At 43.1% G+C, this 27,888-nt stretch overlaps 3 protein-coding genes across 12 annotated transcripts in view; 2 read left to right on the top strand and 1 right to left on the bottom strand.

Moving 5' to 3' along the window:
* Positions 1-6,779, top strand: part of LOC116950125 (uncharacterized) — a 14,009-nt gene extending 7,230 nt beyond the window's left edge. For all 3 annotated transcript variants that reach the window (XM_032967616.2, XM_032967647.2, XM_032967638.2), the window contains exons 4-10: positions 2,271-2,510; positions 3,215-3,403; positions 3,620-3,653; positions 3,792-3,868; positions 4,365-4,421; positions 4,951-5,013; positions 6,125-6,779. In XM_032967616.2, coding sequence (XP_032823507.2) covers positions 2,271-2,510; positions 3,215-3,403; positions 3,620-3,653; positions 3,792-3,868; positions 4,365-4,421; positions 4,951-5,013; positions 6,125-6,204 — 740 coding nt within the window. In that variant the 3' untranslated portion in view covers positions 6,205-6,779. The remainder of the gene's footprint in view (positions 1-2,270; positions 2,511-3,214; positions 3,404-3,619; positions 3,654-3,791; positions 3,869-4,364; positions 4,422-4,950; positions 5,014-6,124) is intronic.
* Positions 5,444-27,888, bottom strand: part of LOC116950103 (dystrotelin) — a 23,380-nt gene continuing 935 nt past the window's right edge. The window contains exons 1-18 of one of the 7 annotated variants that reach the window (XM_076068873.1): positions 21,176-21,253; positions 18,892-19,120; positions 16,936-17,030; positions 15,378-15,447; positions 15,140-15,210; positions 14,224-14,298; positions 13,066-13,267; positions 12,788-12,873; positions 12,308-12,408; positions 11,842-11,913; positions 11,257-11,420; positions 10,883-10,994; positions 10,059-10,201; positions 9,398-9,524; positions 8,389-8,562; positions 7,774-8,028; positions 7,307-7,541; positions 5,444-7,116 (exon numbers count right to left, since the gene is read on the bottom strand). In XM_076068873.1, coding sequence (XP_075924988.1) covers positions 6,998-7,116; positions 7,307-7,541; positions 7,774-8,028; positions 8,389-8,562; positions 9,398-9,524; positions 10,059-10,201; positions 10,883-10,994; positions 11,257-11,420; positions 11,842-11,913; positions 12,308-12,408; positions 12,788-12,873; positions 13,066-13,267; positions 14,224-14,298; positions 15,140-15,210; positions 15,378-15,447; positions 16,936-16,942 — 2,013 coding nt within the window. In that variant the 5' untranslated portion in view covers positions 16,943-17,030; positions 18,892-19,120; positions 21,176-21,253 and the 3' untranslated portion in view covers positions 5,444-6,997. The other 6 variants (XM_032967574.2, XM_076068872.1, XM_076068877.1 and 3 more) reach the window with 6 other exon arrangements.
* CFAP251 (cilia and flagella associated protein 251) overlaps positions 21,252-27,888 on the top strand; it is a 21,093-nt gene continuing 14,456 nt past the window's right edge. Inside the window, exons 1-5 of one of the 2 annotated variants that reach the window (XM_032967536.2) lie at positions 21,252-21,358; positions 24,074-24,184; positions 25,758-25,893; positions 26,443-26,583; positions 27,331-27,440. In XM_032967536.2, the coding sequence (XP_032823427.2) occupies positions 24,084-24,184; positions 25,758-25,893; positions 26,443-26,583; positions 27,331-27,440 (488 nt within the window). In that variant the 5' untranslated portion in view covers positions 21,252-21,358; positions 24,074-24,083. Of the gene's footprint in view, positions 21,371-24,073; positions 24,185-25,757; positions 25,894-26,442; positions 26,584-27,330; positions 27,441-27,888 lie in introns of both variants that reach the window. The other variant, XM_032967545.2, reaches the window with a different exon arrangement.

Raw genomic sequence — 27,888 nt, 5'->3', positions numbered from 1 at the left:
GACCTCAAGGTGCACCTAGCCTGGCACAAGCGCCGTGGTGACGTCACCACCACTTTAGTGGCATACGGCGGTTGTTGTTGCCGTAGTTGTGCCGCGTGCGTAAGTGGTCGATGGTGTGCTGTGATAAGGTGGGCACGTCAGGGGGTGCTGGGTGTGCGTGTGTCACGTTGATAAGGCTGTTTTGCTTCTTGTGCAGCTCTTGGCAACGAGCGGCGTCCACGTGGTCACGCCAACGTTCAACATCAGCATTCAGGCCACCCGCAAAGCTGCTGCTGTGTGTGTTAGCTGAATCGCGTTGCCACAACGTGGTCACAGTATTGGACATGCGCATGTTCACCCCCTCTACACCGTTCATAATGCTAAGTCCGCCAATTAAATGCAAATTTTTATGCTAATTCCTTTGTCAAGGCGCTCTGTTTCCTCTCACACAGCTTAAAGGTCGCGGTCTGAGCTTGGCTGTGTTCACTCCAGCGCTGTCCTCTAGACAGTCTGGTCCCTTCACCTGATGAAGGCCACTTGTGTTGTGGCCGAAACGTCGTGATTTTTGTTGTTTTATTTTTTACCTACGTGACTTTACTGAATAGAACCAAAGAGTAAAGGATTATGGTTGTGCCGTTGCATTGTTCGTACATTTGCTCGATTTAAAAGGCGCGTTGATTCTAATTAATCAGCAGACATGGTAGTGCTGTTCGCCCTTGTCGTGGATCCTACGTTTCCTTGCCATAGAACCGACTCAGCTGCCAATTCTCATGAAGGAAACTGCCGATATAAGAATCAGCGTGGAAGAGTGGCGATTTCAGAACCGGGCTTTTTATTGTTGTTGTTGTTGCTGCCAGGAACATTGTTTATGGTGCAACACATTTTTGTCTACGACAATTTTTTCCAAATATATTGTGAAACTTGATAAGTTATATTTTCAACGAACCGGCAGACTCCACTGTGTCTATCTTACGCTAATTGTGTTAATATAAGATAATGCTAATTGCATATATATTTTTTATAAATGTATCGTTTGAGACATAGCATACTACTGATATCGATGATCCGACAATAATAATTACCAGGGCTTAACTTCAGCCTGGTCTATCTGAGTCGGAAAACTGGAAAATACTTCCAGACGCATCACACCACATCCAGAATACCTCTCTCGCTACGGCGTATGGTTACTCGTCACGTGCTAGCTCCAGTCGACCAGCGACTCCCGACATCGTCAGTGATAAATTAACTTCCGATGATGACAATGAAGTACTTAATCGATGTGATGTTGTGAAAAAATACTCAATTGTCTGAAAACATCTGAGGGGCCGTCCGTAAATGACGTCACGCGATTTTGGACGGTTTTTGACCCCCCCCCCCTTCGTCACGGGCGTCACAAAAAGTCAGACCCCCACCTCAAATATGACGTCACAAAGCTCTGCCCCCCCCCCCCAAAACATGCTTCAAATCGCTTTAAATTATTGTCATTGTAGTGCGTATTTAATGTAGCGCTGCACTCTGATGTTGTAGGAAAAAACATTTATTTAAAAAAAAGTCTATTTAATTAAGTAGAACGTGTTGTCTATATTTATTTAAAGTTGCGCATTTTGATGTGACGTCACATTTCTCAAACCCGCCCCCCTCGTCACACATCGTCACAAATATCTGACCCCTCCCCCCCCAGGTGCGTTACGTCATTTGTGACGGCCCCTGAACATATAGAGAGCCGCAGAGCTTGGGCAATTGTTGGCACCGGCTCGTCTGTGGTTCTTCACGCTTGCGTGGCCTTGTGGGATGCAGTTTACATGTCCTTAAGGGACGTAAAGAAATAACCTAAAGATTATTCATGAATAACACAAATAAGGGACCGTCCATAAATAACGTGACGCACCTGGGGGGGGGGGGGTGGGGTCAGACATTTGTGACGATGTGTGACGAGGGGGGTGGGGGGTGTTTGAGAAGTGTGACGTCACATCAAAATTCGCAACTTGAAATAAATATAAACACGTTCTACTTAAATAGACTTTTTAATGTTTTCTCCTACACCAGAGTGCAGCGCCACATTAAATACGCACTACAATGACAATAGTTTAAAGCGATTTGAAGCATGGTTTATTTTGGCGGGGGGGGGGGGGCAGAGCTTTGTGACGTCATATTTGAGGGGGGGTCTGACTTTTAGTGACGCCGTGTGACGAGGGAGGGGGGGGGTCAAAAATCGTCCAAAATCGCGTGACGTCATTTATGGACGGCCCCTAAACATATATGCCGTGTGTCTGTCGGCATGGTGATCTCAGACTGCACCGGGCTGCACATCCAAGCGTCTCCACATGGCCCCTTCATGGTCAGCGCGTCTGTCAACCTCACCTGCCGGCTTCCCCGGCACGTCTCATCTGCCACCCCCGTGCGCTGGACCTTCTTCACGCTGGGGAAGGGCGCAGCCGAGCAGCACGGAGAGGTGGTGACGGCCAGCAGGGAAGGGCTGTGGACCTGCACCGTCGGGGATCGCGCCACCCACTTCTGCCTCAGCAAATCGAGTCAGCCCCTTGCACAGCGGACACTATTGTTCGATTTGCATCCCACTGGGATTTAGGCACACAGTCGTTGAAATGCGGTGGTTTTTTTCTGGAAGGCTTTTGCTGTTTTTTTTTCCAGGATTTTTCTGTTGCGCGTAGTCACTTTTAAGATGTTCTCTTGTTCATGTTTTTGTTTTGTTGCGGTTGCAGTCGAGTCAAGAGCCGCATGGCTCACTGGGTTGTACCTAATCAATGAAAAATCTGAAACTTTTGTTCGTCGCCGCGCTTACGCCAACGCACGCCTCTGCGAGCGGTGCGAGCCGACACGGTCTGGCCTTGGTCTTCATTTCGTGCCATGCTCAGCTTCTGCGTCGAGGTTTCCAGTAATCAAGGTGACACCTGGGCCGAGACAGTTGACCCACCCGAGTCGCCAAAATTAACATTAATTTGTGACGCAACTTCCATCACAGACCTCCACTTGGGGTTGCTTCACACCTACGATTAGCGCGGTTGGCTACGTACGGTGCGAAAGAAGTGCAACATACGTGCATACAAGAGGCCATCTCATCGAGATGCTCGGAGAGATACTCGCGAGCCGCTGTGTCTGCGAGCTGTTTACCGAGATGACGAATTGCTCGATTCAAGCCGCCACGTGTGTGCAAAACCCGTAGCAGGTGTCACATGGCGAACACTCTGCACGTGGATTCATAGCGCTCTCTGTCCAGGCTCGTCCACGATGAATGGCTGGTGGTGCAACGAGACCAAGCTGGTGATGAGCGAGGTCGGTCGTTCTTCCGAGAGCAGCCCGTGGACCATCTCGTCGCTCCCTATGCCCTTGCTCATCGCCGTCTGCGTGGGAGCAGCCCTGCTGCCGCTGCTGCTTCTGTCAGCAATCATTTACGCCTGCTTCATGAGTACGTATTTTTTGCCGACGCTTTCTCGTTGATTTTACGGTGTTTACAATGGCCGGGATAGGCACGCCACGTTAATTTTCGCTTGAAGTCTTTTGAATGTAACGTCTACACGAGAACACGTCTTTCAGTTAGACGTCAAAGGCAAACATGGGGGAGTGGATGAGACCGTGGTTGATGTGATGTTTAATTCGAATTGTCTTCATGTTTTTTTTTTAGGGAACAAAGTACTACTCTCTCCATACGCAACCCAGTAAGACTTTTCACGCGCTTTTTTTGTTGTTGCTGTTTCAGTACCACACGGTGTGCTTGATATAACTCCACTCATATTTAGACAGACATTTTATAAAAGTGTCCTGATGCACGTGTCGCCGATTTTAATGTAACGCAGGTATGACTGCAAGCCACATACAATGCTGCCAGACAAAGCAATGGCCGTACCCAACCATGTACTGGACCGTTACCAAGGTAGAGTGAATTTGTGTGTATATTGTGAGGCAGAGTGAGAAATCTCTCACACGGGATACGATCTCAAAATGAGCTAGTGTTCGTTTTGTTATTTTTGCAGGAGTGGTATAAGTAGTTCGAGTGACCTGGTTTTGATGCCTCGTGGCAACGACGGTGTGCATATATTTAGACTCAAGGTGGTGGTGTCTTGTGGGAAAAAAAACTACTCGATGAGAATGCTTGTTGCATTGTATGTAAAAAAAATCAATTGGGACGTTTAATTAATGGTTAATTTTAACGTCAGCCCGAAGCCTAATGTAAAATGGCTTCAACATAAATTATGCAATGTCACAGTGGTCTAGGCCCATTGGTAGTTTCCATCTTCGAGATAAATATATCATTTACATTTAAAAATGAATAATTCTCGACAGGAAACATTTTGGTTCACGTGGCGTGCTTTTTTCATAATATTCATGCTTTCTTTGGCACAATAAACCTAACATACGCTATTTGACAGAGTCTGTGGAGGAGGACTGTGGCGAGGAATACGTGCCGATGAGTGGTCTGAGTCAAGGTGCGGTCCCAAAATGCCCAGCACTCTGCCGTCCCCCCTACAGCATCACCGCTAAACCTCCACCCAACCACAACCACTATACACCCCCCCCCCCTTCACTGTTACCATTCACAATACCTGAGCTTTGAAATGTTTATACATCAAGCTTTGAACTGCCAAAACCATCACTACAACGTAGCAACCACAAATGCTCATACTAGCCCTCTGCAGTCCATCAATGTTACCTGTACGGTATCTTTGAAACTCGTCTGTAAATTGCACAATATTATTCCTTAAGGACCCTGTACTAGTTCTCTACAATGTTTTTTTCTTTTTTTGCTGCTGTGCTCACGCACCACACATCTCAACTTGTAAAATAGTCAGGCAGTTGGCAAAACGGGATCATCCTTTTAAGATATCAACTAAACTCAAACTTCGTATATTAGTTACTAAGGTGCCAAGAACAATGAATTGTTCAATCTGTGCAACTTTACATACATTTGTTTTACTTCTGATGAACCAACGGCAAGTTCTGTGTCTTTGAGTGCAGGAAGTGGAACTGAGATAGAGATAGAATTGCAAGACTACGAGAACATCAGCAAGTCTGAGACGGGTAAGCGGGGACTTGTGATGCCTCACCATTTCCTTTCAGAACTCTTAAACCCCCAAGCCAATGTGTAACGATGTATTTAATTGTATTATGTGAGTTAATTAGTTAATAAAGGGCAGTGGCATGGCCTCGTGGCAGCTTGTTCGCCGCTTGTTTCAGAGGCTCACAGTTCGAATCCAGCGGCCCGCCTGAAGCATATTAGGCACCGCCTGCTCCACAGTGGACATTAAAGTTACTGTGACGTCATCCACATGTGCCGACATCTAGGTCCAGAATCACCAAATTTTAACTGCCCAGCAATTACTCAATTGGAATTATGCGTCGCAACCATCGCCGTAACACTGTAAAAACTTGACAGGATCCTCATAAAAAAGTCATGAGACTCGGTGAGGATTTTCTGCGCAAACAAGAAACTAAATCAATTACTAAGCAATGCGGTTGAATATCAAGTTTACAACAGCGGCTTGGCATTCTCAAAGTGTGTACAAGGTTTTTTTTCAGACACAAAACAAGGTACAGTAATAATTACACGTGACAAAATACAATACACAAAGGTTATGTTGACTACATTGACTGTGCATCATTTATCCAAGCAGACAATATTCAAAATGGTAAATGTGAAAACGTGAGCGACTCAGAATATTGAGCATAGCGAATATGGAGGACTGAACTGTAATGTAATTCCAGACATGGGATGTAAGATTTCACCTTAAGCCCTGTTTTTTACACTCTCAGGAACAGGTATTTCAAAAGCCATTCTTCCATAAACTGTACTTGAAACTGGGAATTTCTAGAGGGTTTTCAACATGTAATTGAGAAGACTTCAAAGTAAAAGTGGAGCAGAATGACTTATAAACTAAGATGGGGGTCGTCCATTTACCATTCAAAAGAGGAAGCTGGACCAACGCAAAGCGAGCAGACCCCGATGGGTATCTCGAGTGTGCTTCTTCACTCCGGAGTCCGTGGCCAGCATCCACTCGCATTGTTATTATTATGGCTGCGTGTCAGCAGTTACTGACAAATCCTTCTCTCTGCACACATAGGTGTAAGTGTTTGTATTTGTGGGTGCATCTGGTCATATATGGTCTGTGCGTGGTTGTGCGTACGTTGCCAGTATCTGGAAATGCAGAAGCGCAACCTCGCAGGAATGAAGATGTCTACTTCAACGACGACCTCTATGGAGAAGTGGAATGAAGTGTTACAGAATATTCGGACAGCTTCTCTTACGTGGACGATAAAGACTGAGATTCATGTCGAAGCGCCCGTTTCATGATTTTGGCGAGACTGGCCGATGGCTTTTGTCGACACGTTCCAGAGTCAACGTCACACCAGAATCAGACCCTGCAGGTCGTTCCCAGAGATACGATCTACATCAACATCAGCCTTGATCTATCAACTGCTGGACGAATGCCTGCCCAAGATGTCGCCATCTCTCACAGTCTTGCGATGCAACAATGCAATTCGTTCCTACACACGAGCCCATTTCAACATTCTATCTCTACAGGATGCCATGATATTGTTATTCTTATCCTCTCAAGTTTCTCTTTAACTCATGTAAAGTGTGAACATTTTTGAAAGTTTTGAGGTGTTTTTTGTTTTTCAGATAGTTTAGTATAAGAAAAAAAGTAAGTGCCAAACTAAGGTAATAACACTTTTGAGAAATCTTCCTGTGGCCTATAAATTGTAAATACTGACCTTAACACATATTTATGCGGTACAGATTTAAAATGTAATGTTTTCCAAAAATAAATATGAATGCCTTTCATGTACACTTAAAATGCAGCTTGTTTCTTCACAAGTTTTAACTCTATAACATCTCTTTTACATCTTAAATTCACACACAACTGCTACTCTTTCAGGATGTTTTACACTTCAGTTTTTTACTCTACAAACGAAATTGGGTCATCTTGGCTAATGTGCTAATTTACGAGTGTGCTACATCTATGAAGCCTCCTTGAGTGACAAATTTGTGAACAGACAAAACCAATCAGGCGGCACATGTGCACTCAGGGCCTGCCTGACAAGCCATGGTGTCCACCAGTTGGGAAAAGGTTGTCTCCATGTTCTTAGCTGCCAACAAAAATTGCCGTCTTGCCATAGAGCACCCTGTCAAAGACACAAACACATATGTACACATGCACAAATATGCTTACACATGTACACAAATACACAGACAATCAATTAGATCCCATTGTACGTCATAGAATGAAACAGGATGTCAGTATTGTCTTCAGATACCATTTACGACTTGCTGAAACATAATCACAACTCAGTGCAAAGCTGACCACAGACCTACCTGACGTAGCTTTAAGTACAAGAGCGTCCTCCAGTTTAGCAATGAGTTCCTCCACTTCGTGGAAGGCCCCTCTGGATTGTTGCTCTGCACTCCGCTCGTGAGTGCAGTATTCCCAGCTGCCACCGGGATTTGGCTTTTCCACGAAAAGGTCTTGCTCGCTCGGGAGAATTTGTTTGTGAGACGACATGAGCTGCTTCCTGGGGGACTGTCTCTTATCTGTGTTCAGATTCTGTCTCTGATTAGGAGAAGACATTTGTCTCGTGTCAATACAGTCACGTCATCCTTTCAATTACAAACATCTGATTAAGGCACGTTACTCTTATAGCAACAATACAATTGCCGCATCTCGTAAAAATGTGTGTTGCTGCTTCACATGAATTGAGGTGATGCATAGCATGAAGCAAGAGTTGACCTGTTGCGTTTGTAAATTATATCGGTGTTTGTAATAAGCTGGATGGATGACGAACCTTGCTACCAAGTCGCTTATGTGAGCCACAACGTTCAGACTTGTGAGCCTCAATGCTGCAGCCATGTAAGGCAGAACACGCATGTCCTTGCTGCTGGTGGCTGCCTGTTTGATTAGGGCAATGCCGAGAGGTGGCAGGAACAACGGAGGTAGGATGAACCAGGGTATCTTCACCAGATCTGGCCACTACTGCACTGAACACAATGCTCTCCCTGGCCGCCACAGCCAGACGTTGCTTCCCTTTGCTGGGGTGCTCCTGGAAACAGAGATACGTTTCTGCGTTTGAAGCTGGAAAATAATGGTGAGCGGCACGAAATGTACTTTACGTTAAACTCATTTTGAGCCTACTCTTCAGCCGCACAGGTTGCAGCTGCTGCCTGCAAAGTAATCTTCTTAAGTTTACGTTGAAAAATTAAACAGGTGATTTACTTAATCGTCAACGCGGTTTGCTTTTTAACACGGCGGGTAGCTTTTCATAGTTTAAAAATGTAAAACTGTAAACATAACCATCGCCAAACATGTCATTAGCTCTTATGGCTCTTTCTGCTGTTGAAGAGCTTATATTGCTTAATTTACTGTACTGTGTCCTTTTCATGAAAAGCAACTGGCAGGTTACCGTTTGCAGTGCAGAGTGGCGTGCGATGACATCCTTTGCATTGTGGTGTGCTTTGTGGCCGAGCACTGGACGCTGCCGTGTGCGCTCTTGTGTGGGTCGAGGTCTGGGACTCATTTCTCGCCGTCCTTCCTGAAGCTCCACCTTGGCCAACACGTCTGCAGACACGGAATGCGCCTGGCCCAGCGGCAGAGCGTAACACACCAGTACACAAGCGGTCACATCACATGCCGTGCGTGGGCGTTGGCTCAAATAGCGAGATAAACCTTCAGCAATCTACTGTGGACAGTAGTTAATAGTTGACCTCAACTCAACACCAAACTGCAGGCACGATAGGTGCTATTTCTGTGTGCATTTAGAACAATTCTAAACTATGGTTGCAAATAGTGAGAAAGTATGAGTGTTTTACCTTATAGGAATGAGGTCCCCGTTTAACACTTAAATTGTACACAGCACATATGTAATATATGATACTCATGATAATGTGCAGGCCTTTAGAAATACACTGCTCCACTGCTGGATTAAGGCTTCCCCATGCGTTGTCAGTTATGGGGATTACATATTCTTTGGGTCGTTCGGTAAAGTCACGTAGATAGGTTAAAAGAAAATAAAAAAAACTACAACGTTTCGATCGCAACACAAGCGGTCGTCTTCGGGAAAAAAAAAGACGACCGCTTGTGTTGTGATCGAAACGTGGTAGTTTTTTGTTATTTTCTTTCAACCTATCCACGTGACTTTACCGAAAGACGCAATGAATATTAATTCCTACAGTCACGAAAGCTTTAAGAGTTATGGGGATTGTTTGATAAAGGCTTCACCACGCTGTTGGGGCCCAGGACCAGGTACGATATCACTCACCACTGATGTTAGTCATGGCTGGAAGTCAAATGTAAGTCGCTGGGTCCACAGTACAACGCGCCAACTCCATCACCACCACTCCATACGATATAACACTGTTACATGTGGCATTGAAAGTGTGCAAGCACCTCAAATCGTCCTGGCCTGGCTTTACCTGCTGCTGGAGTGGCTCGGAGCCGTGCCTTTTCAGGGGGAGGCCCCTGGCCACCCTGTGGGGGGACCCTGCCGAGGGGTCCATGCAGTGGCCACGAGAAGGGGCCAATGCCACCTCGCCTGTCGCACTGCATAGGGAAGAGGGGACGTCGTTCACGCGATGACAAGTTCTAACATACGTCTGTAAGTGGCCCTTATTGGTAGTCCTACCCATTTTGCGAATTAACCAATTATTAATGCACTCTTGAACACATCTAAAGTGGTGAAACTGCACGGGCACTACTGATAATTTGGTCAGTAAACATAAAACTACTTTTTTAAGCATAATTTTTAGCCACTGCATAAATATGTACAAGTTGTCTTGGAATGTGTTGTTTAAATACCAAAGGTAATCTATTAATAGTTTAGGATGATTTTGCCATGGTATTTAATGTCCTACACATCCACAGAGGCACCTACTATTAATTCGCTGAAGTAATATAGAGTTACAGAATAAATCATGATACTACCAACCGGCATGTGAAATCAAACACTGCGATTTAAGGCACACTGCATAGAAGCCAAATGTGTATTTACACTACTATGCAAAATACACCATGTGCATATCAAGGTACATGCGGTACAAGCACAGCAAATTGTATGCCAGAGGCTTAGTCACACACACTGGCTGAGATGGTCCTGCGCTGAGTGGCGAAGACGGGCAGAGGCGAGCACGTCTCCACACCTCCTTCGTGCGACAGCGCTCGCCGAGAACAATGTTCCTCATCTTCCTCAGGCACAGCCGCACGTCACTCCACACTCCACCCTGCATGCCAACAGCACGCCCTGTGTGTACTCATCGCGTACGTGCACAGCCCTTTTGGCTACTGCCTGACCGGGGTTCTCTCACACCATGCGGGAATGGGAGTTATTTGACCATACCTATCAGCTGGTGACATTTGCTCAAATTAATTTCAGTCCAGAATCTGAATATTTATACTGGAGGAATCTGATGAGCTATAAGGCTCTTTTTCACAGATGTCCAGTAGGGGCAGGTCAGAACGTTACAACAACAATATAAAAAACGATAAGAGTGCAAAGTAAAGGAAAGGTATACACATATCACTGAATTAAATATGCAACTAAAACTACAAAAATGTATCTTACGAGGTAAAGCCCACTGAGCTATTAGCTTCTTTTTCAGAAGCGACCTGGCCACAAATGATAGCTCAACGAAGTTGCTTATCACGTGCAAATTTCTAACAACAAAATTATCTAAATAATTTAAACGCATTTTGATGGTGACCGAAGATAAGAGTACCACAAAGCAGTTGTTCAGGGACTGATGATGGATTTTGCATAATAAACAGAGGCCAAGTGCTTTTTGTACACATTTATGCATGTTGTTTGAAACTCATGGTTTTCCGGCCTACACTACGTTTGTGTTATGATGGGTTTATCTCATCATATACAGATTTTAAATTGTGGAGCACATCTATGGCCTGACCGAGGTGCAGCTCTCTATGACGGGATGCGAGGGCGCATGCCACCCAGTGTCCCGCCCAGTCAGGAAACAGTTCTGGCACAAGTCCAAGTTCCAGCAGCGCAAACAGCGGAACCTGGCAATGACAGAGGTTAGTGCACATGAATTATCATCATCAGAATATTACTGCTTGCGTTTGGTGTGAAAGCTGGTACATGGCTGTGTATGGTAGCATGTGGCTGAAAGTTAGCCTGTAAATATAAAAATTTCCAACAAATCATTGAATACGCTTGCACTTTTTGTAAAGCATTCGTACAATCAAATATGGACACAAAGTGGTAGGGGAAATCAGGCTTTGTGACTGTGGTTTTACTCTTGTATTTGTATGCATCAGGCACCTGAGACCCACAATTGGGCAGGTTTTGCAAATGTTACACTTGGCCTCATGAATGCTACCCGCAGCCTTCATCATCCGGTACATTGCAGGCAACCAGAGGAAGAGCTGCGGCTCAGAGAGGCACCACCCTAAAAACTGAGATTCTGTGATGCTGCCAACAGACTCCTGTGTGAGAAACCGCACAGGCACAGCAGGTTACTCACACATCATACACCTGTAACAGATCCTCATAGCAGCATAAGCACACAGCTGTGATACCTATTGAGCTCTATATGTTTATATTCTTGGTTATTTTGGTAAAGTCACGTAGAAGTGAAACAATAAAATAATAAAAATATAAAACAAAACAATTATATTGTTTCCCTTCTACGTGACTTTACCGAAAGAACCAGGAATATGAATCCCTGCAGTCACGAAAGCTTTAAATCTCTATATGTTTATGCATAAAATGCATTCTGCACGTAGCTTATCTTGTAGATTGTATGCCTCATGCACATAGGAATTCAATATGCTCAGGGTTCCGTGCCTAATGGGTCGGTTTTATGGACGGAAAGTTAAACCTTGGAATGTCTGAATGGTAACTCACGGCATGGAAGAGGCTGGTCACTGCCATTTCAGCCGTCCCAAACGCACACCCCTCCCCCAGCAGTGCCAACAGCTGTGAAGCATGCACAAAGCATTCCGGGGCTAAAAAAAACAAATCCATTACCCTTTCCTGTTCAAGAGCCATATATACTGTTAAGGATATGGACGTTAAACAAACATTACATGTTCAACTCATTTTCACATACACACTTTACACAGCCGCCACTTAAGTATACATTTCAACAGTATGCCGATATATAGATGAATGAATTGAACAATTAATGTGTATTATTATCATGGGAATAAACTAATCTTGTGCTATTTTGTGTTGTGACATCATAAGTTATTTTTCAATTGGCAAACAGGAGGAGTCCATCATGTACGATGCTGCATAAGATTCACGTAAAATATTATTATTCAGTTACTAGTGGAATAAATATTGTACGTTGTCTCGATCCATGCAGCACCTGGGTCGTGTCCTGTAGGAAGGTCCTGACAGCGGACTTGTTCACTCCAGCCGCAACATCTCTCTTGCCCTGATGGTTGTGCAGCATGGCCCAATAAACAGCTAGAAGACAATAAAGAAATGCTCCTTCAAGTGTGTTTCGTGGTTCACAAAAATGTTTTCAAATGGTTCTCAAATTACCATCCAATTTACCTTAGAGGTGCAGATGTAGTATCCCTACTGCTTGCTACAGCATATTACAGTATTAACAATGCGCCGATTGCATGAAATATATCCTATGCTACCGATGACTATGACAGCTACGTTTAACTTATACCTTTGGACTCAAAAGTACATAAATGTTATTGCATGGAATACCTATAGCATTACATTGTGGAAGTACTGCAGATATCAGTGTGGGATTGAGCCCACGAAATTATTTTCTCTGTAGTCCATCAAGACAAACTCAAACTTTTTGCAAAGCAGAGGCACACAACACCACCTCTGTATTTGTGAGTCAGCTGCCCGGTGGATAGGAGCAGCAGGGCATTCCACATGGAGCGGGGAGACACCTTGCCACTCCGCTCACTTCAAAACGACAGCACAGTCAACAGGCTGGTGAAAGTATGTGAGGAAGAACTCATTTACTCGTATAACTTGGTCAGAAGGAGAAATTCAACTTGTAATTTTTCAAAATCAAAGTGTACTTACTATATTGGTATTTACACAGCATTAATAAAATGTGCAGTCGCTATAACATTCAGCACCGTACGCCCTCACCTGTCACATATGGCAAGTAGGAGGTTGAGGGTGAGCTCGCTCGCAAGTTCCCCATCAACATGCGGCATGGGCTGCTCTCTGCTGGCCATGCCATGCACTTTCCGCAGCAGTTGGTACACTTGCCGGACATTCAGCTCACTCTCCCAGTCCACGGCGGAGGAATTGAACACCGTTAGGATTGTGGACACGCTCACCAGATGCACTGCAATACACGTAGAATGCAAAGCCAATTTTCATGACCCCGTGACTTGTTTGATTATTGCATTTGAACTAAGGAAAATTTTAGAGAAACAGTGGCATACAAATTAATATTTAGCTATGACAAATTTTGGATATGGGGTATTACATATGATCATGAATGAGACTGAATGGACATTTTCTTGATTTTGGCTCTTTGAGAATTCAGGACTTATTCACAACTGTTTCATGATAACCATTGTGACATTTTGCAGTGATCAAAACTCAATCAGATTTTTTGTGCAATCGAAGAGACAGCAGAAAATACCACTTATTATACTGTAATTGCAATTATCTAAAATTATGTGAACCTCAATAAAACAAAATATTTATAAGTTATTCATGAGAGCTATATATTTTGATAAAGAAAATGCCTACATTTAAATAAATACGAGTATAAAGACTACATCACTGTTTGAGACAAGCATATTCAAATGGACAAACGTTTTCGTCTGTTATGTCTAGTTCAGCACTTTGAATTTAGCCTTAATTTTCAGTTCAATATTTAAAACTAAATTATTCATGGAACTGAAGACATGACCTGCTGAGACATGTCTAGTTGTCTAATTTAGCTCATTAAGGCACCTCTCTTGAAACTTCATTATCGCACTGCCATTTGTCAACACTATATGCATCGTACATTTCAAAATGTATTATATTTATCAATGTTTACCTGAAACATGGCATGCATTGCTCAAGGATGTTATAAATATTCCATAATGTGGCTATTTGTGCTATGCATTGGAATATCCCAGATATTATGTTTAAGTCTTTAACATTCTTATATATTTCTACTTTGTAGCACTGCAGCACTGCTACCCGTAATCCAAATCACACTATTAAGGGAAGGAACATTTTTATGAGATGACACATTTTACAGTTTTGGCAAAGAGATAGCAAATGCGGTGCAAAGATACTCACAGCAGCATAATTTCTGCAGTGCCAGCAATTTTGCGGCAGTCCTGTACACAGCATAGCGGATTACGTTCAGCTGCTCTGTAAGTACAAGACGCAACAACTCAGCATCAACAGACTGTGGGCCCATCTAACTACAGGAGTGTAGCTGGTGCAAGAATGGTATAGAACAGGCGGTGTCTGGGTATTCTCCTTTTGCCGAACGCATACATTCAGTTTGGATAGCTATTCAATTGTAGGCGATATTTCTCGCTCACATGAAATACTTTGATGTACTGTTTTTGTCTTGGTCATGTGTGTATATCAACATAAGCAAAAACAGGCTTGAGAACTGCCACAAAACTCGTGCAAGTTTTAATTGCAAGTCCGGTCTGATACTAAGAAAGCACTTATCAGGCAACTAAAACAATGTACTGTATAGCAGAGTGACTTTCTGCCTCTGTGGCAAGAATGTAACTCCATTGAGAGGAAAGGGCACATAGGGACACCATGGTGGCGAGACGTTAACTACCTTGCCTGTATACATGAGGTTGTGGGCGATCCTGACCATGACGTCTGTATATTTGGAGTTTGCGTGTTCTCCCTGTGGTCGTGTGGATTTTTGTCCGGGTTCTCCGGTTTTTCCCTCCACATTTAGAAACATGCGTTGAGAGTATTTTGTGCTACGAATTTGCACATGATAAGCTACTTCGTTGAGCTATCGTGCCCAGGTCGCTTCTGAAAAAGAGCTCTATAGCTCAGTGGGTCTTATCTGGTAAAATAAAAAAAAAATGTTTAATAGCTCTGGAAAGTGAAATCTTTGTGAGGCCAAGTAAAACAACGTATTTTAAACACATGTGCCCAATTAAATTCAAAACTGATGTACAGATGTATCTCCTGCCTTCTATTCTCTCGAATTTGAAGAAGTGAGACCATTTCTTACCCAAGTCTCCAAGAGCCCCCTGCATAGCAGGGTGGAACCAGTGAATCTGACCACTCGCCCCACTGCCCCCACTGCCAACAGAAAAGCAAGCAGCAAGGAAAACAGCATCACTGTTAATGACTGTCAGGGTTTCGAATAAAGGTTACATGCCAAATATAAGTTGATTGTTACACTCTACCGAAATAGGGTTTATATATCGGGTTTATAATGACAATGCAAGAAGCCAATAACTACTTACTGCACGTAGTATGGGACTCCCCTGTCTGTCTCCATCGTCTTCCATGGGCCATCGCTGCCACCGTGCCAGGCTAGCAAGCAAGGTAAATACAGCAACAGAATCTCAGAGCAAAACAACAAAAGTCCCCTTTACCCAGGAAAGCCATAGTGATAACTCTCTATCAGTAAGGGTTCTGCATTTAATTTTTTGCTCAATTCCATTCATGGTTATTTCACATGTGGGAGGAAACCAGAATACCTGGTGCAATGCTCCAACATGCAAAGCTCTGGCAGATTGGATTCAAGAATCCTTTGCTAGACTGCCATCTCCTGAAAGCTCATAAGGGGCCGTCCATAAGATGGATTCTGGCTTAGTAACCATTGGAAAGATGTTATAAACCATTTCGGTTCTTAATTGATTGTATTTTACGGTGACCTTCAGACCGAAGTCCATCCGCTGGCACTGCCTCTTAATACCTTGCACACGATGGTCAATGGTATAGTTTATAGCATGTGGTATAATAAATAGTATAACATCGTAATGTTTAACACAATTCATATGGCAATATATAGTATTGTAATTGTATAGTGAATATACAGCAGTGTGGCATATAGCGGGGTTGATAAAATAAGACAGTGTAAAGTTACAAGTCTAATATTTTATAGTCTAAAGTATAGGGCAGTGTATAGTAACGCATTGTATAATTCAAAGGTGGATTTTTTTTGTCTATGGATATGATATTATACCATGTAGTTTATGGATATGATATTATACCATGTAGTTTAGATTGGAAGGTATAATATTATATTGTATAGTAGTCCAGTTTATAGCATAGTTATTAACGCAATACAGGACAGAGCAGCGCACCTATCCTATTCATTTTTTCTTTCCTTTTTTCTGTGTACCCGCCGCCACCCTCCCCCGATCCGGTGGTGGTGCTGCTGGGTAACATGCTAATTTATGTTCATTCCGCCCACACAGCTTAAAAGATGCGGTTCATGCTTGGCAATGTTCACTCAAGCACTGTCTTCTGGACAGTCCTGTTTATTCACCTGAAGAAGGCGACTTGTTTTGTGGCCGAAACGTCGTGAAAATCTTATTTTGTTATGTTTTCTTTTTATTATTTTATTTCCATTCTACGTGACTTTACCGAAAGAACCAAGAAGATGAATCCCTGCAGTCACGAAAGCTTTAAATCGAAAAAAAATTAAAACCAATGTTTAATACTGTATTCTATATTGCACCTGAAAGTTGCAGCTTAAGCCATTTGTTTATCCATAATTATTAATAGTCTGAATTATAATTTCTAATTAAAGCTTGGACTTAATATAACACACTGCCTGTATAATGAATCAACAGGGCACGTGTGTGCTGTACCAACAATACCGCATGTGTTCCTTGTATGGAAACACTATACAGCACTTTACACTTGGCAGAAAGTAAACATGTCAAAGGCTCAAGTTATTGCTCTGCAGACTGAAGTATACAATGATCTATGTGTTACCCTTGGAATGCCAGATAAAATATCAGGCTTACGTGAATGTACTGTGTTGTACATTGGTGGCACCAAACCTGATACCTCTCATGGCGACGACTCTTGTGGTAGCGTCCAGCTCTAATGATGGCCAAGCCAAGTTGACAACATCGTTAAGTCGGCTTACACACCGACTAGACCTGGTATGTCAAAAGGTAGATATTAATGACAGATCTCTTATGTAAGTCACTGGAGTTAAGAGATAAGTGCTAACTGCCATCATGAGGTGAAAGCACCAGCAACCTAAAAGTACACCAGCATAGGAATATACCACAATTATGACTACAATATTGATAGCCCCAATTTGAAATACTGTACTGTAATTGTTTAAATATTAACAATGGAAATCTATAAATGCATTAGTATTGCATATTAAGAATGTAACTTCAAAACATGTGACACTATTACACATAATATATCAATTTCTCTAACGACATTCTCATTGATTTAGACAAAATCATTTTTTACATTACCAATTTATCATTTGACAGTCAGAGGTAATGAGTTTTACAAATCAACAGAGCATGCAATGAAAAGACATATTATGTAAGCAAGGTGCAGATATGTACAGTATTAGGAATTATTAAAATAAACACGAGCTCATCTTAGAACTCCACAGAGGTGGAGCAATTTCAAAAATATCCAAGAGCAATAACAGCAGCAAAATAGGAAAATACCGAGGAGCAAATGCATGTCAGATCACAATTTTTAAGACACTCAATTACAATGTAATTCTTTAACGACGTAGTGCTGTGACGCGTGTATAAAATGAGTTTATCTGTGTGCTTTAAGACAATCCCGACTGCTGAGTGTTTGAAGAAGTGCGGTTTGTGAGAATGGGTCAGCCCAACCAAGTCCCAGAGGGCCTCGTTCTGTTGGTCAACTCACGAGGTTACAGCCCCTCTGTATGTTGAACCTTTTTCACACGTAGCCAATCGTGCTAATTGGAGGTGGAACATGCTAGATCTTGCACCAATATCGATGTCACGAGCGTCATTGGCCCCCATCTGTGCACCAGATGATTGTGGAACATCGTAGATGTCTAGGATGTGAAATATCCAAGATATTTGACATCCTAAATGTTCCACAATACTTCACAGACCCTGGCGATGATGGTGGTGGGCACAGATGGTGGCCAGTGACGCTCGTGACATCGATACGGGTGCAAGATGAGATGGGTTTTTTTCTGATGATGCTGCTGCTAAAACTGAGGATTGTGGCGGTAAACATGCTTATACTCGTGGGATGAGTGATGCAGCAACATTTGGCCGAGATCGATGTTTGCTGGAGCGACTAAAGGACGGTAGCCGACACTGGTGTTTTCTTTTTTTGACGTTGCCGCTGGCGGAATTGAAAGTAGTGGCGGAGGTGAAACTGGCGATACCCACAGCGCCGATTGTTGTGCAGCTGAACGATGGAGACGCCGCTGGTGCAACGAAATATGGTTAATGATGCTGCTGGAGCAATTGGTGATGTTGCTACTGGTGATGATGAAGACGGTGGTGAAAGTGTGTGATACGATGACGATGATAATAACAATGCCGCTTGATTTATGAAGGCGTTGTTAATGCGATGATAATGTTACTGCTCACGATGCCGACGCTGATAATGATGCTGCTGCTACTGGTGGTGGTGGTGACCCGTTAAAGTCGCAGGTGACATGGTAGAAGCTGGTCGACACGCAACCTTAAATTCAACATAGGGCCAGACAAACGGGAATCTTGTGTGGGTGCTGCCTCGTCCCAGAGATTCGTCGTGAGACGCGTGGCTCGTGAGGAGGTGCCAGTGTCAGTGCAACACGACGAAGACCTCGATGACGAGATGCTGCAGTCTCAGACGTGAGGTGCCAGTGACAGTGCAACACGACGAAGACCTCGATGACGAGATGATGCAGTCTCAGACGTGAGGAGGTGCCAGTGTCAGTGCAACATGACGAAGACCTCGATGACGAGATGCTGCAGTCTCAGACGTGAGGAGGTGACAGTGCAACACGACGAAGACCTCGATGACGAGATGCTGCAGTCTCAGACGTGAGGAGGTGCCAGTGCAACACGACGAAGACCTCGATGACGAGATGCTGCAGTCTCAGACACTCCAGGACGAGGAGATGCGGTGTGGGGTGGGGTGACGCGACCTCCAGGATGAGCTATGATGGGCCGACGATATCCAGGATCAAGAAGAATCTCCGGGATGAGGCGCTCCGGGGCAAGGGCCTCCGTGGACAGGTAATCTGAAAGTGACCCCCTCCAGATCGATAAGCTCTCGAGTGAGAAGCTTCACGACGAAAGCCACAAAGAAAAGAGGGGGTCGCGAGTGAGCAGCTGAATTGAGGGCGAGACACTCCGGAACGACGATGCTACGTGGGCCCAGGGAGCCACAAGGCGAGACGGAATCCCCTCTACGAGAGGGCAGGGCGAGTGGGGGGCCTCGTGAAGAATCGCCTGGCTGATGAGCTCTAGAACGAGGAGTTTTACGGGGGGGGGGGGTGAAGATCTTGCGAGGCGAGTGGGGTGAGTGGTAGTGGTGGGTGTCTACTTGAGGGGGTGAGGAGACGCCCGGGTGAGACTACACTTTGCATTGGTTCGCATCTCGGATCGACAACACTGAACTAAAACATGTTTAGAATATAAACCTGGACTAGAGCAGAGCGCAGTATGGTCAGGGCAAGGGTCGACAACCAAAATAACAAGGGCAATTTCCTTCAAATTCGGTAAAAACCCCCCTCATAATTTAGCTCTTCTGTACCTGATGGCTGCTTGTGTTGCAACCGAAACGTCGTACGCTATTATGTTGTTTTATTATTTCTTATTTATACGTGACTTTACCAAAAAAACCAAAGAGTAACCCCCCTCCCCCCCCTACAAGACGACGGGTACTTAATGGATAACGTCAAAGCACATTTGTTGCAGATCGCACTACTTTAAGAACAGCAGCACGCGCCCAGCGATGGTTTGTTTGTAATACGGCATTACGACCCATCGCTGCCGGGATTTTGAGACGTTCGCCGTTCCGTCGAACGTAATGAAGCGTCGGGAGCCACGAAGCAGCCCCTCAAAGAGCTGCCACGTGCCTCCAGAGCCGCAGGTTTGTCGACGTGGGGTTTATATCGGGGAATATCACGTACTAGAATCACACGTACAACAATAATTATGTCACGTACAAGAATCACGTTGTACTATATGTCACGTACAAGAATCACATTGTACCATATGTCATGTACAAGAATAATTATGTCACGTACAAGAATCACATTGTACTATATGTCACGTACAAGAATAATTATGTCACGTACAAGAATCACATTGTACTATATGTCACGTACAAGAATAATTATGTCACGTACAAGAATCACATTGTACTATATGTCACGTACAAGAATAATTATGTCACGTATAAGAATCACGTTGTACTATATGTCACGTACAAGAATCACATTGTACTATATGTCACGTACAACAATAATGTCACGTACAAGAATCACATTGTACTATATGTCACGTACAAGAATCACATTGTACTATATGTCACGTACAACAATTATGTCACGTACAACAATAATTATGTCACGTACAACAATAATTATGTCACGTACAACAATAATTATGTCACGTACAAGAATCACATTGTACTATATGTCACGTACAACAATAATTATGTCACGTACAACAATAATTATGTCACGTACAAGAATCACGTTGTACTATATGTCACGTACAAGAATCACATTGTACTATATGTCACGTACAAGAATAATTATGTCACGTACAAGAACCACATTGTACTATATGTCACGTACAACAATAATTATGTCACGTACAAGAATCACGTTGTACTATATGTCACGTACAAGAATCACGTTGTACTATATGTCACGTACAATAATCACATTGTACTATATGTCACGTACAACAATAATTATGTCACGTACAACAATAATTATGTCACGTACAAGAATCACGTTGTACTATATGTCACGTACAAGAATCACGTTGTACTATATGTCACGTACAAGAATCACATTGTACTATATGTCACGTACAAGAATCACATTGTACTATATGTCACGTACAACAATAATTATGTCATGTACAACAATAATTATGTCACGTACAACAATAATTATGTCACGTACAAGAAACACGTTGTACTATATGTCACGTACAAGAATCACATTGTACTATATGTCACGTACAACAATAATTATGTCACGTACAACAATAATGATGTCACGTACAAGAACCACGTTGTACTATATGTCACGTACAACAATAATTATGTCACGTACAAGAACCAGGTTGTAAAAGGCCGCGGACACTGTCCCGCGGTCACCATCGACGAGACTGTGGAAGGGGGCGGGGCGAGCCGGGCCGCGTCGCCAAGGCGACCGCGCCGCGTCGCCATGGCGACCGCGTGGGGTGCGCGCGCCCGGCAACAGGCGAAGAGGTTCCGCGCCACTCTTCGAGCTCCGGTTCGTACCGCGGTAATGGTCAACGTGGAACAAACCTTTATTTTTTAATCCCACTAAACTCCGTACACCCAATTACTGCACGGTACCGCGAATTACGATTAATTGTTACGCGTGCTAGACGACGCGCGCGATTTGACTGAGCGGCGAGCGAGGCGCCTTCAGCAACGTGCAGTGCGAGTACAGCGTGGTCCACATGTCCAGTGACCCCCAATTAATTGACCCCAAACATTGCCTCTAATTACTTGATGTTTTAATTTAACCTTACCTTAACTATGTATAATCTTCAGTGTTAGAGTATTACATCTGGACCACCCTGTGTATCGCAGTGGCCGAGTGTACAACGAGCGATGGGTATGGATACGGCTCCGTGTTATATGTTTCTGAGGACGCGATAATATTACTCGGGATATCGCTGATATACAGACATTGTTTACTCAGGATGTCGCTGATATACAGACATTGTTTACTCAGGATATCGCTGATATACAGACATTGTTTACTCAGGATATCGCGGATATACAGACATTGTTTAGATACACGACAGCTGAGGATACAGCCACAGCTACGAAATATAATAAGTCACTGAGGACAGCCTTCACGGAACACTTGAGGATACATCAATAACAATGAAAGCAGCATAGATACAGTAACGCAGGATACATCAGTTACAGCAGTGTTTAATTCTACTGAATTGAGATTACAGCAGTGGTGTAAAACAGCAGCCGATACGCACCACAACAATACCGTACCCACAAGGGTTCTCGTATTCTTGTACAGGGAAATTGAGTTTTCAGGTCCATACGGCGTGCAGACGTTTCAATACGGGCACAAAAAACAATGTTTTGTCTATTTGTTTGTGTTTCTCGCTTGTGATGGGACTTTGTAGGATGAACGTTGAGATTTATAAGAGGCACGGGGTGACCAGTAAGGTCTGAATTGGCCTGTAATACAGTGAGGGAAAAAAGTATTTGTTCCCCTGATGATTTTGTACGTTTTCCCACTGACAAAGAAATGATCAGTCTATAATTTTAATGGTAGGTTTATTTGAACAGTGAGAGGCAGAATAACGACAAAAAAATCCAGAAAAACGCATGTCAAAAATGTTATAAATTGATTTGCATTTTAATGAGGGAAATAAGTATTTGACCCCTCTGCAAAACATGACTTAGTACTTGGTGGCAAAACCCTTGTTGGCAATCACAGAGGTCAGACGTTTCTTGTAGTTGGCCACCAGCTTTGCACACATCTCAGGAGGGATTTTGTCCCATTCCTCTTTGCAGATCTTCTCCAAGTCATTAAGGTTTCGAGGCCGACTGTTTGGAAACTCGAACCTTCAGCACCCTCCACAGATTTTCTATGGGATTAAGGTCTGGAGACTGGCTAGGCCACTCCAGGACCTTAATGTGCTTCTTCTTGAGCCACTCCTTTGTTGTCTTGGCCGTGTGTTTTGGGTCATTGTCATGCTGGAATACCCATCCACGACCCATTTTCAATGCCCTGGCTGAGGGAAGGAGGTTCTCACCCAAGATTTGACGGTACATGGCCCCGTCCATCGTCGTGAAGTTGTCCTGTCCCCTTAGCAGAAAAACACCCCCAAAGCATAATGTTTCCACCTCCATGTTTGACGGTGGGGATGGTGTTCTTGGGGTCATAGGCAGCATTCCTCCTCCTCCAAACACGGCGAGTTGAGTTGATGCCAAAGAGCTCCATTTTGGTCTCATCTGACCATAACACTTTCACCCAGTTGTCCTCTGAATCATTCAGATGTTCATGGGCAAACTTCAGACGGGCATGTATATGTGCTTTCTTGAGCAGGGGGACCTTGCGGGTGCTGCAGGATTTCAGTCCTTCACGGCGTAGTGTTACCAATTGTTTTCTTGGTGACTATGGTCCCAGCTGCCTTTAGATCATTGACAAGATCCTCCCGTGTAGTTCTGGGCTGATTCCTCACCGTTCTCATGATCATTGCAATGTTTCTTCCATTTGCGAATAATCGCAGCAACTGTTGTCACCTTCTCACCAAGCTGCTTGGCAATGGTCTTATAGCCCATTCCAGCCTTGTGTAGGTCTACAATCTTGTCCCTGACATCCTTGGAGAGCTCTTTGGTCTTAGCCATAGTGGAGAGTTTGGAATCTGATTGATTGATTGCTTCTGTGGACAGGTGTCTTTTATACAGGTAACAAGCTGAGATTAGGAGCACTCCCTTTAAGAGTGTGCTCGTAATCTCAGCTCGTTACCTGTATAAAAGACACCAGGGAGCCATAAATCTTTCTGATTGAGAGGGGGTCAAATACTTATTTCCCTCACTGTATGAATAAGGTAGACACTGATAAGGGGTTGACAGGTATGAATAAGATAGTCACTGATAAGGGGTTGACAGGGTATGAATAAGGTAGACACTGATATGGGGTTGACAGGTATGAATAAGGTAGACACTGATAAGGGGTTGACAGGGTATGAATAAGGTAGACACTGATAAGGGGTTGACAGGTATGAATAAGGTAGACACTGATAAGCAGTTGACAGGTATGAATAAGGTAGACACTGATAAGGGGTTGACAGGTATGAATAAGGTAAGACACTGATAAGGGGTTGACAACTATGCTATAAAGTTGAAACCGTAGTAGTTTAAATTGTGACAACAGCTATGCACGTCACTTTGTTGAACGAAATATGCTGTATTTTTTCCTTTCATCTTGTGTGTTTATAAAAAGCAAATTTCAAATGGCAGAGAGCCCGGAGGCATCAAAAGCTGTAGATCACGGTGTTCCTGGCCATACTTCAAGTCCAGAACCGCCCTCAACGTCCACCGGCCACGAAAGGGGGTGAGCATCCCTTTGATTCAGAATTAGTTTTGCAGAGCGACATGTGCAATGTATAATAACAGAATCAGAATCTTTATTTTTTACTGAAGGAATCCCATGAGCTATACCGCTTGTTTTCACAGGTGTCCAGTAAGGGTGGGTAAGAAAGTTGCAACAACAATACAAAAATAACGATAGGAGTGCAAAGCATAGGTAAGGTAAGCGAATCACATGTTTTTGTTATGAAACTAATCTACTTTTATTTTACAAAGTAAAGCCCACGGAGTTATTAGTTTCTTTTTTAGAAGCAACCTGGCCAAAAATCATAGCTCAAGGAAGTGGCTTATCATGTAGACATGTATAGCAGGCAAACCATCTAAATAATCTAAACGTATGTATCTAAGTGTGGAGGGAAAAACCAGATACCCCGGAGAAAAAATCCAAGCGACCGCGGGGAGAACAATGACACAGAAATCTAAAGACTAACTGACTCTCAAGACTCCCTTTCCAAGAGGCTACTATGTTTTAATCTTCTGCCAATTAATGTTAGGCGTTAAGAGCAATGGGTATTTTAATTTATTACAGTCATATAAAAATCTATACTAATGGTAAAGTGATGTCAAGCACAACAGTTCAAATAATTCACACAACCGCTATGCACTGAATATATACATACGTGTGGATGGTACTCTTGTTGACATTTTTTTTTACAAAAATTTCAACTGAAATGGAAGTAGACAGATGTCTAGTCACAGCCCTGTCAGAATGGGCGAGATTTGAATCCGAGTAGAAGTGGGAAGTGACCTTTCCCTCAGGCCGAGAGTACTTTCACTGCACATGCCAGATGCGGGCTAAAACATGAAGGCGGTGTGAGGCAATAACTGCCTGGTAATTCGTCTGGCACTAAATGAGACAATGCCACTTCATATATCAATTGAAGTGTAATTATGAATTTGGAAGAAAAAAACTGCTCTCCAGGTAAAGAGGGTAGGATGGTTTGTAATTTGAAAGAGATCTGTTGTGTGTAAAGAAGGCAGGAAGGTCTGCATATAAAACATTCTGTAGGGACAGAAGTGCCAGTTTCTTTCCCCATATCTGTTGGGACAGTAGTCACTTCCTTTCTGTACATGTTACCGAGTTTATCTAAATAGATGTGAGTTATATTCTTGGTTCTTTTGGTAAAGTCACGTAGAAGGGAAACAATAAAATAATAAAAATATAAAACAATACAATTCTCACGACGTTTCGACTGCAACACAAGCAATCATCATAAGGTGTGAAAATCACAGAAAGAAATTTTGAAAAAAGTGGCGGTTATTTTTAACGTTGATTTCACACCTGATGATGATTGCTTGTGTTGCAGACGAAACGTCGTGAGAATGTTATTGTTTTATATTTTTATTATTGTATTGTTTCCCTTCTACGTGACTTTACCGAAAGAACCAAGAATATGAATCCCTGCAGTCACGAAAGCTTTAAATCTAGATGTGAGTTCTTAAAAGTGTTAGAAATAAGTATGTGCGTGTGATTTTTTTTCAAGTTCTGTGGTGATGACATTAAATATGTTTGTCCCTTTTGTCTTTGTGTTTCGAAGAGAAATTGATGTACTCCTCCCCGAACCAACAACTCCGTTGAATGATGATGAAGAAGAGGCGTCTGTCGTATACACAGCCACTCCTCGCGTGGCACTGGATACACCTTCAACAGATCACAGCTCCCCTGAAGCACTGGTAAAGCGCAGCACCCAGGTGGTGTGTGTACGCACACCATAAAAGCCGCAAGATTCATTGGAAATGTGCAGTCGTGTAATCAGTTGATATAAGCATTAACGGTGATCAAAAACTTACTGCGAATACCATACACAGCTTACCACATGAATTGGTTTTAACTGAATTCTCAGAAAAGATGGGAGATTACAAACCCACTGTTGACAATAGTGAAGAAAATGAAACTGCAATGTATGCATATGTGACATGAAAAGGGGGACTGTTAAAACATCATTGTAGGGGGCATGGTCAAAGGAAAACGAAGAAGACAGCCCAAGATTAATAGGATGATAAATGTGCTAACATGGAGTGATAATATAATCCGACACAACCCTGACAAAACACTGCGAAGGACATGCAAAAGTGCGGAGTTGCACCCCTACGACGACTTCGGTTAAGGGATAGATGATATATAAATACTTATAGACCCTAAAGAGTTGTGATGTATGATGTATTTTTTTTGCAGGGTCTGTTAACTAAATTGTGTTTGGTTGGTGGTGTGGTGTGTGGCAGGTATTGGCGTGGTCCATCGGCGTGAATTCCCGAGTAGCTGTGAGGAGCCTGCAGGATGCGGAGCGCAATGCAGTCATCTACACGTGTGGTCGGGCGGTCATTCTCTTTGACTACGAGAAGCACACTCAGCATATCCTTCAGGTGTGCACAGAACCACATCTCAGACAACGTATTACAGTGCAACACCGTGCTGTACTAAAGACACAAATCTGGAAAGAAGTCCACATTCGATTGCATATATCGTAAAAAATACGTCTTTTTTTCATTACCAGTAATTATTAAACTCTACATTTTTATTTAGCTCTCGACTTGCTGTTTGTAATTACATTGCAGCCGTTCCAATAACACTGTATTACTATACCTTGACATTATTTCTTCTGAAAACTAATTATGCACAATGTTATTATGAAAAAAATATTTTACCTTTCCTGTAATACAATAATATTCCTGAATTGTTTTGTTATCTCAATGTGCTATATGTCTTCCTTATATTAATTTGTGTATACTCTACTGCTTTTGAATCTCAATCCAGTTGCCTTAAAAATAAGAAATCGCATCTTTCCAGATTCTTACATGATTTACAAATACAGAATTCTCATGATTATCTGGATACTGTTTATATGTATGTTGAACTTCTTTCGTACCATATGTAGCCAACCGTGCTAATTGGAGGTGCAGGGGAAGGACAACAAACTTAACACAAAAACTGTTAAAAACAAATTAGTTTTCAATCTAGATTTTAAACTGCATAGCTCCAGTGGCTTCCTAATTTCGGAAGGCAGAGCATTCCAGACGGCTGCAAAAGCGCATCTGAAAGCACGGGATGCAGTGACCATATGTGTGTTGGACGTGGAGGTGCTTAATTTTGTGCTGTGTTTGTCTTAACAGGGACACGCTAACACTCTATCCTGCATGTGTCTGAGTGAAAACAAGCGGTGGCTTGCCACAGCAGACACTGGTCCAGGAAGCACTGTGATAGTGTGGGACACATACTCTGGGTAACGGTGACTTGTTTTCACAGTGAAACCAAGCTCACATGCAAATGCTAGATTATTCTTGCACTATATGCACGACATATGCTTATAGTATTATATACACAGACACACTGTATTTTATTTCAGTCACGTGTATTTTCAGATTGTGGATACATAAAACAAACCAGGATGTCATATTGTTCTATGTTACCAAAAAGAAAAGCGCATTCCAGATTGTTATTTAAATTCGGGTTGCATTTGAACTGGAAGAATATGTTTTGTTAAGAATATACATTCTTCATTTGGAGCTTTCATGACTGCAGGAATCCATACTCTTTGGTTCTTTCTGTAAAGTCACGTAGGTAGAAAAAATCATAGATCACGACGTTTCGATCGCAACACAAGCAACCGTCATCAGGTGTGAAACAAACACAGCAGGAGGACGTTCCAGTACTTAACACTCAAATACTGT

The sequence above is a fragment of the Petromyzon marinus genome, chromosome 2 (assembly GCF_048934315.1).
Source record: "Petromyzon marinus isolate PM22_M1 ecotype Great Lakes invasive population chromosome 2, UKy_Petmar_22M1.pri1.0, whole genome shotgun sequence".
Classification (NCBI taxonomy): domain Eukaryota; kingdom Metazoa; phylum Chordata; class Hyperoartia; order Petromyzontiformes; family Petromyzontidae; genus Petromyzon; species Petromyzon marinus.
Note: the sequence above shows the minus strand (reverse complement) of the source record. Positions and strands in the feature narration are given on the sequence as shown.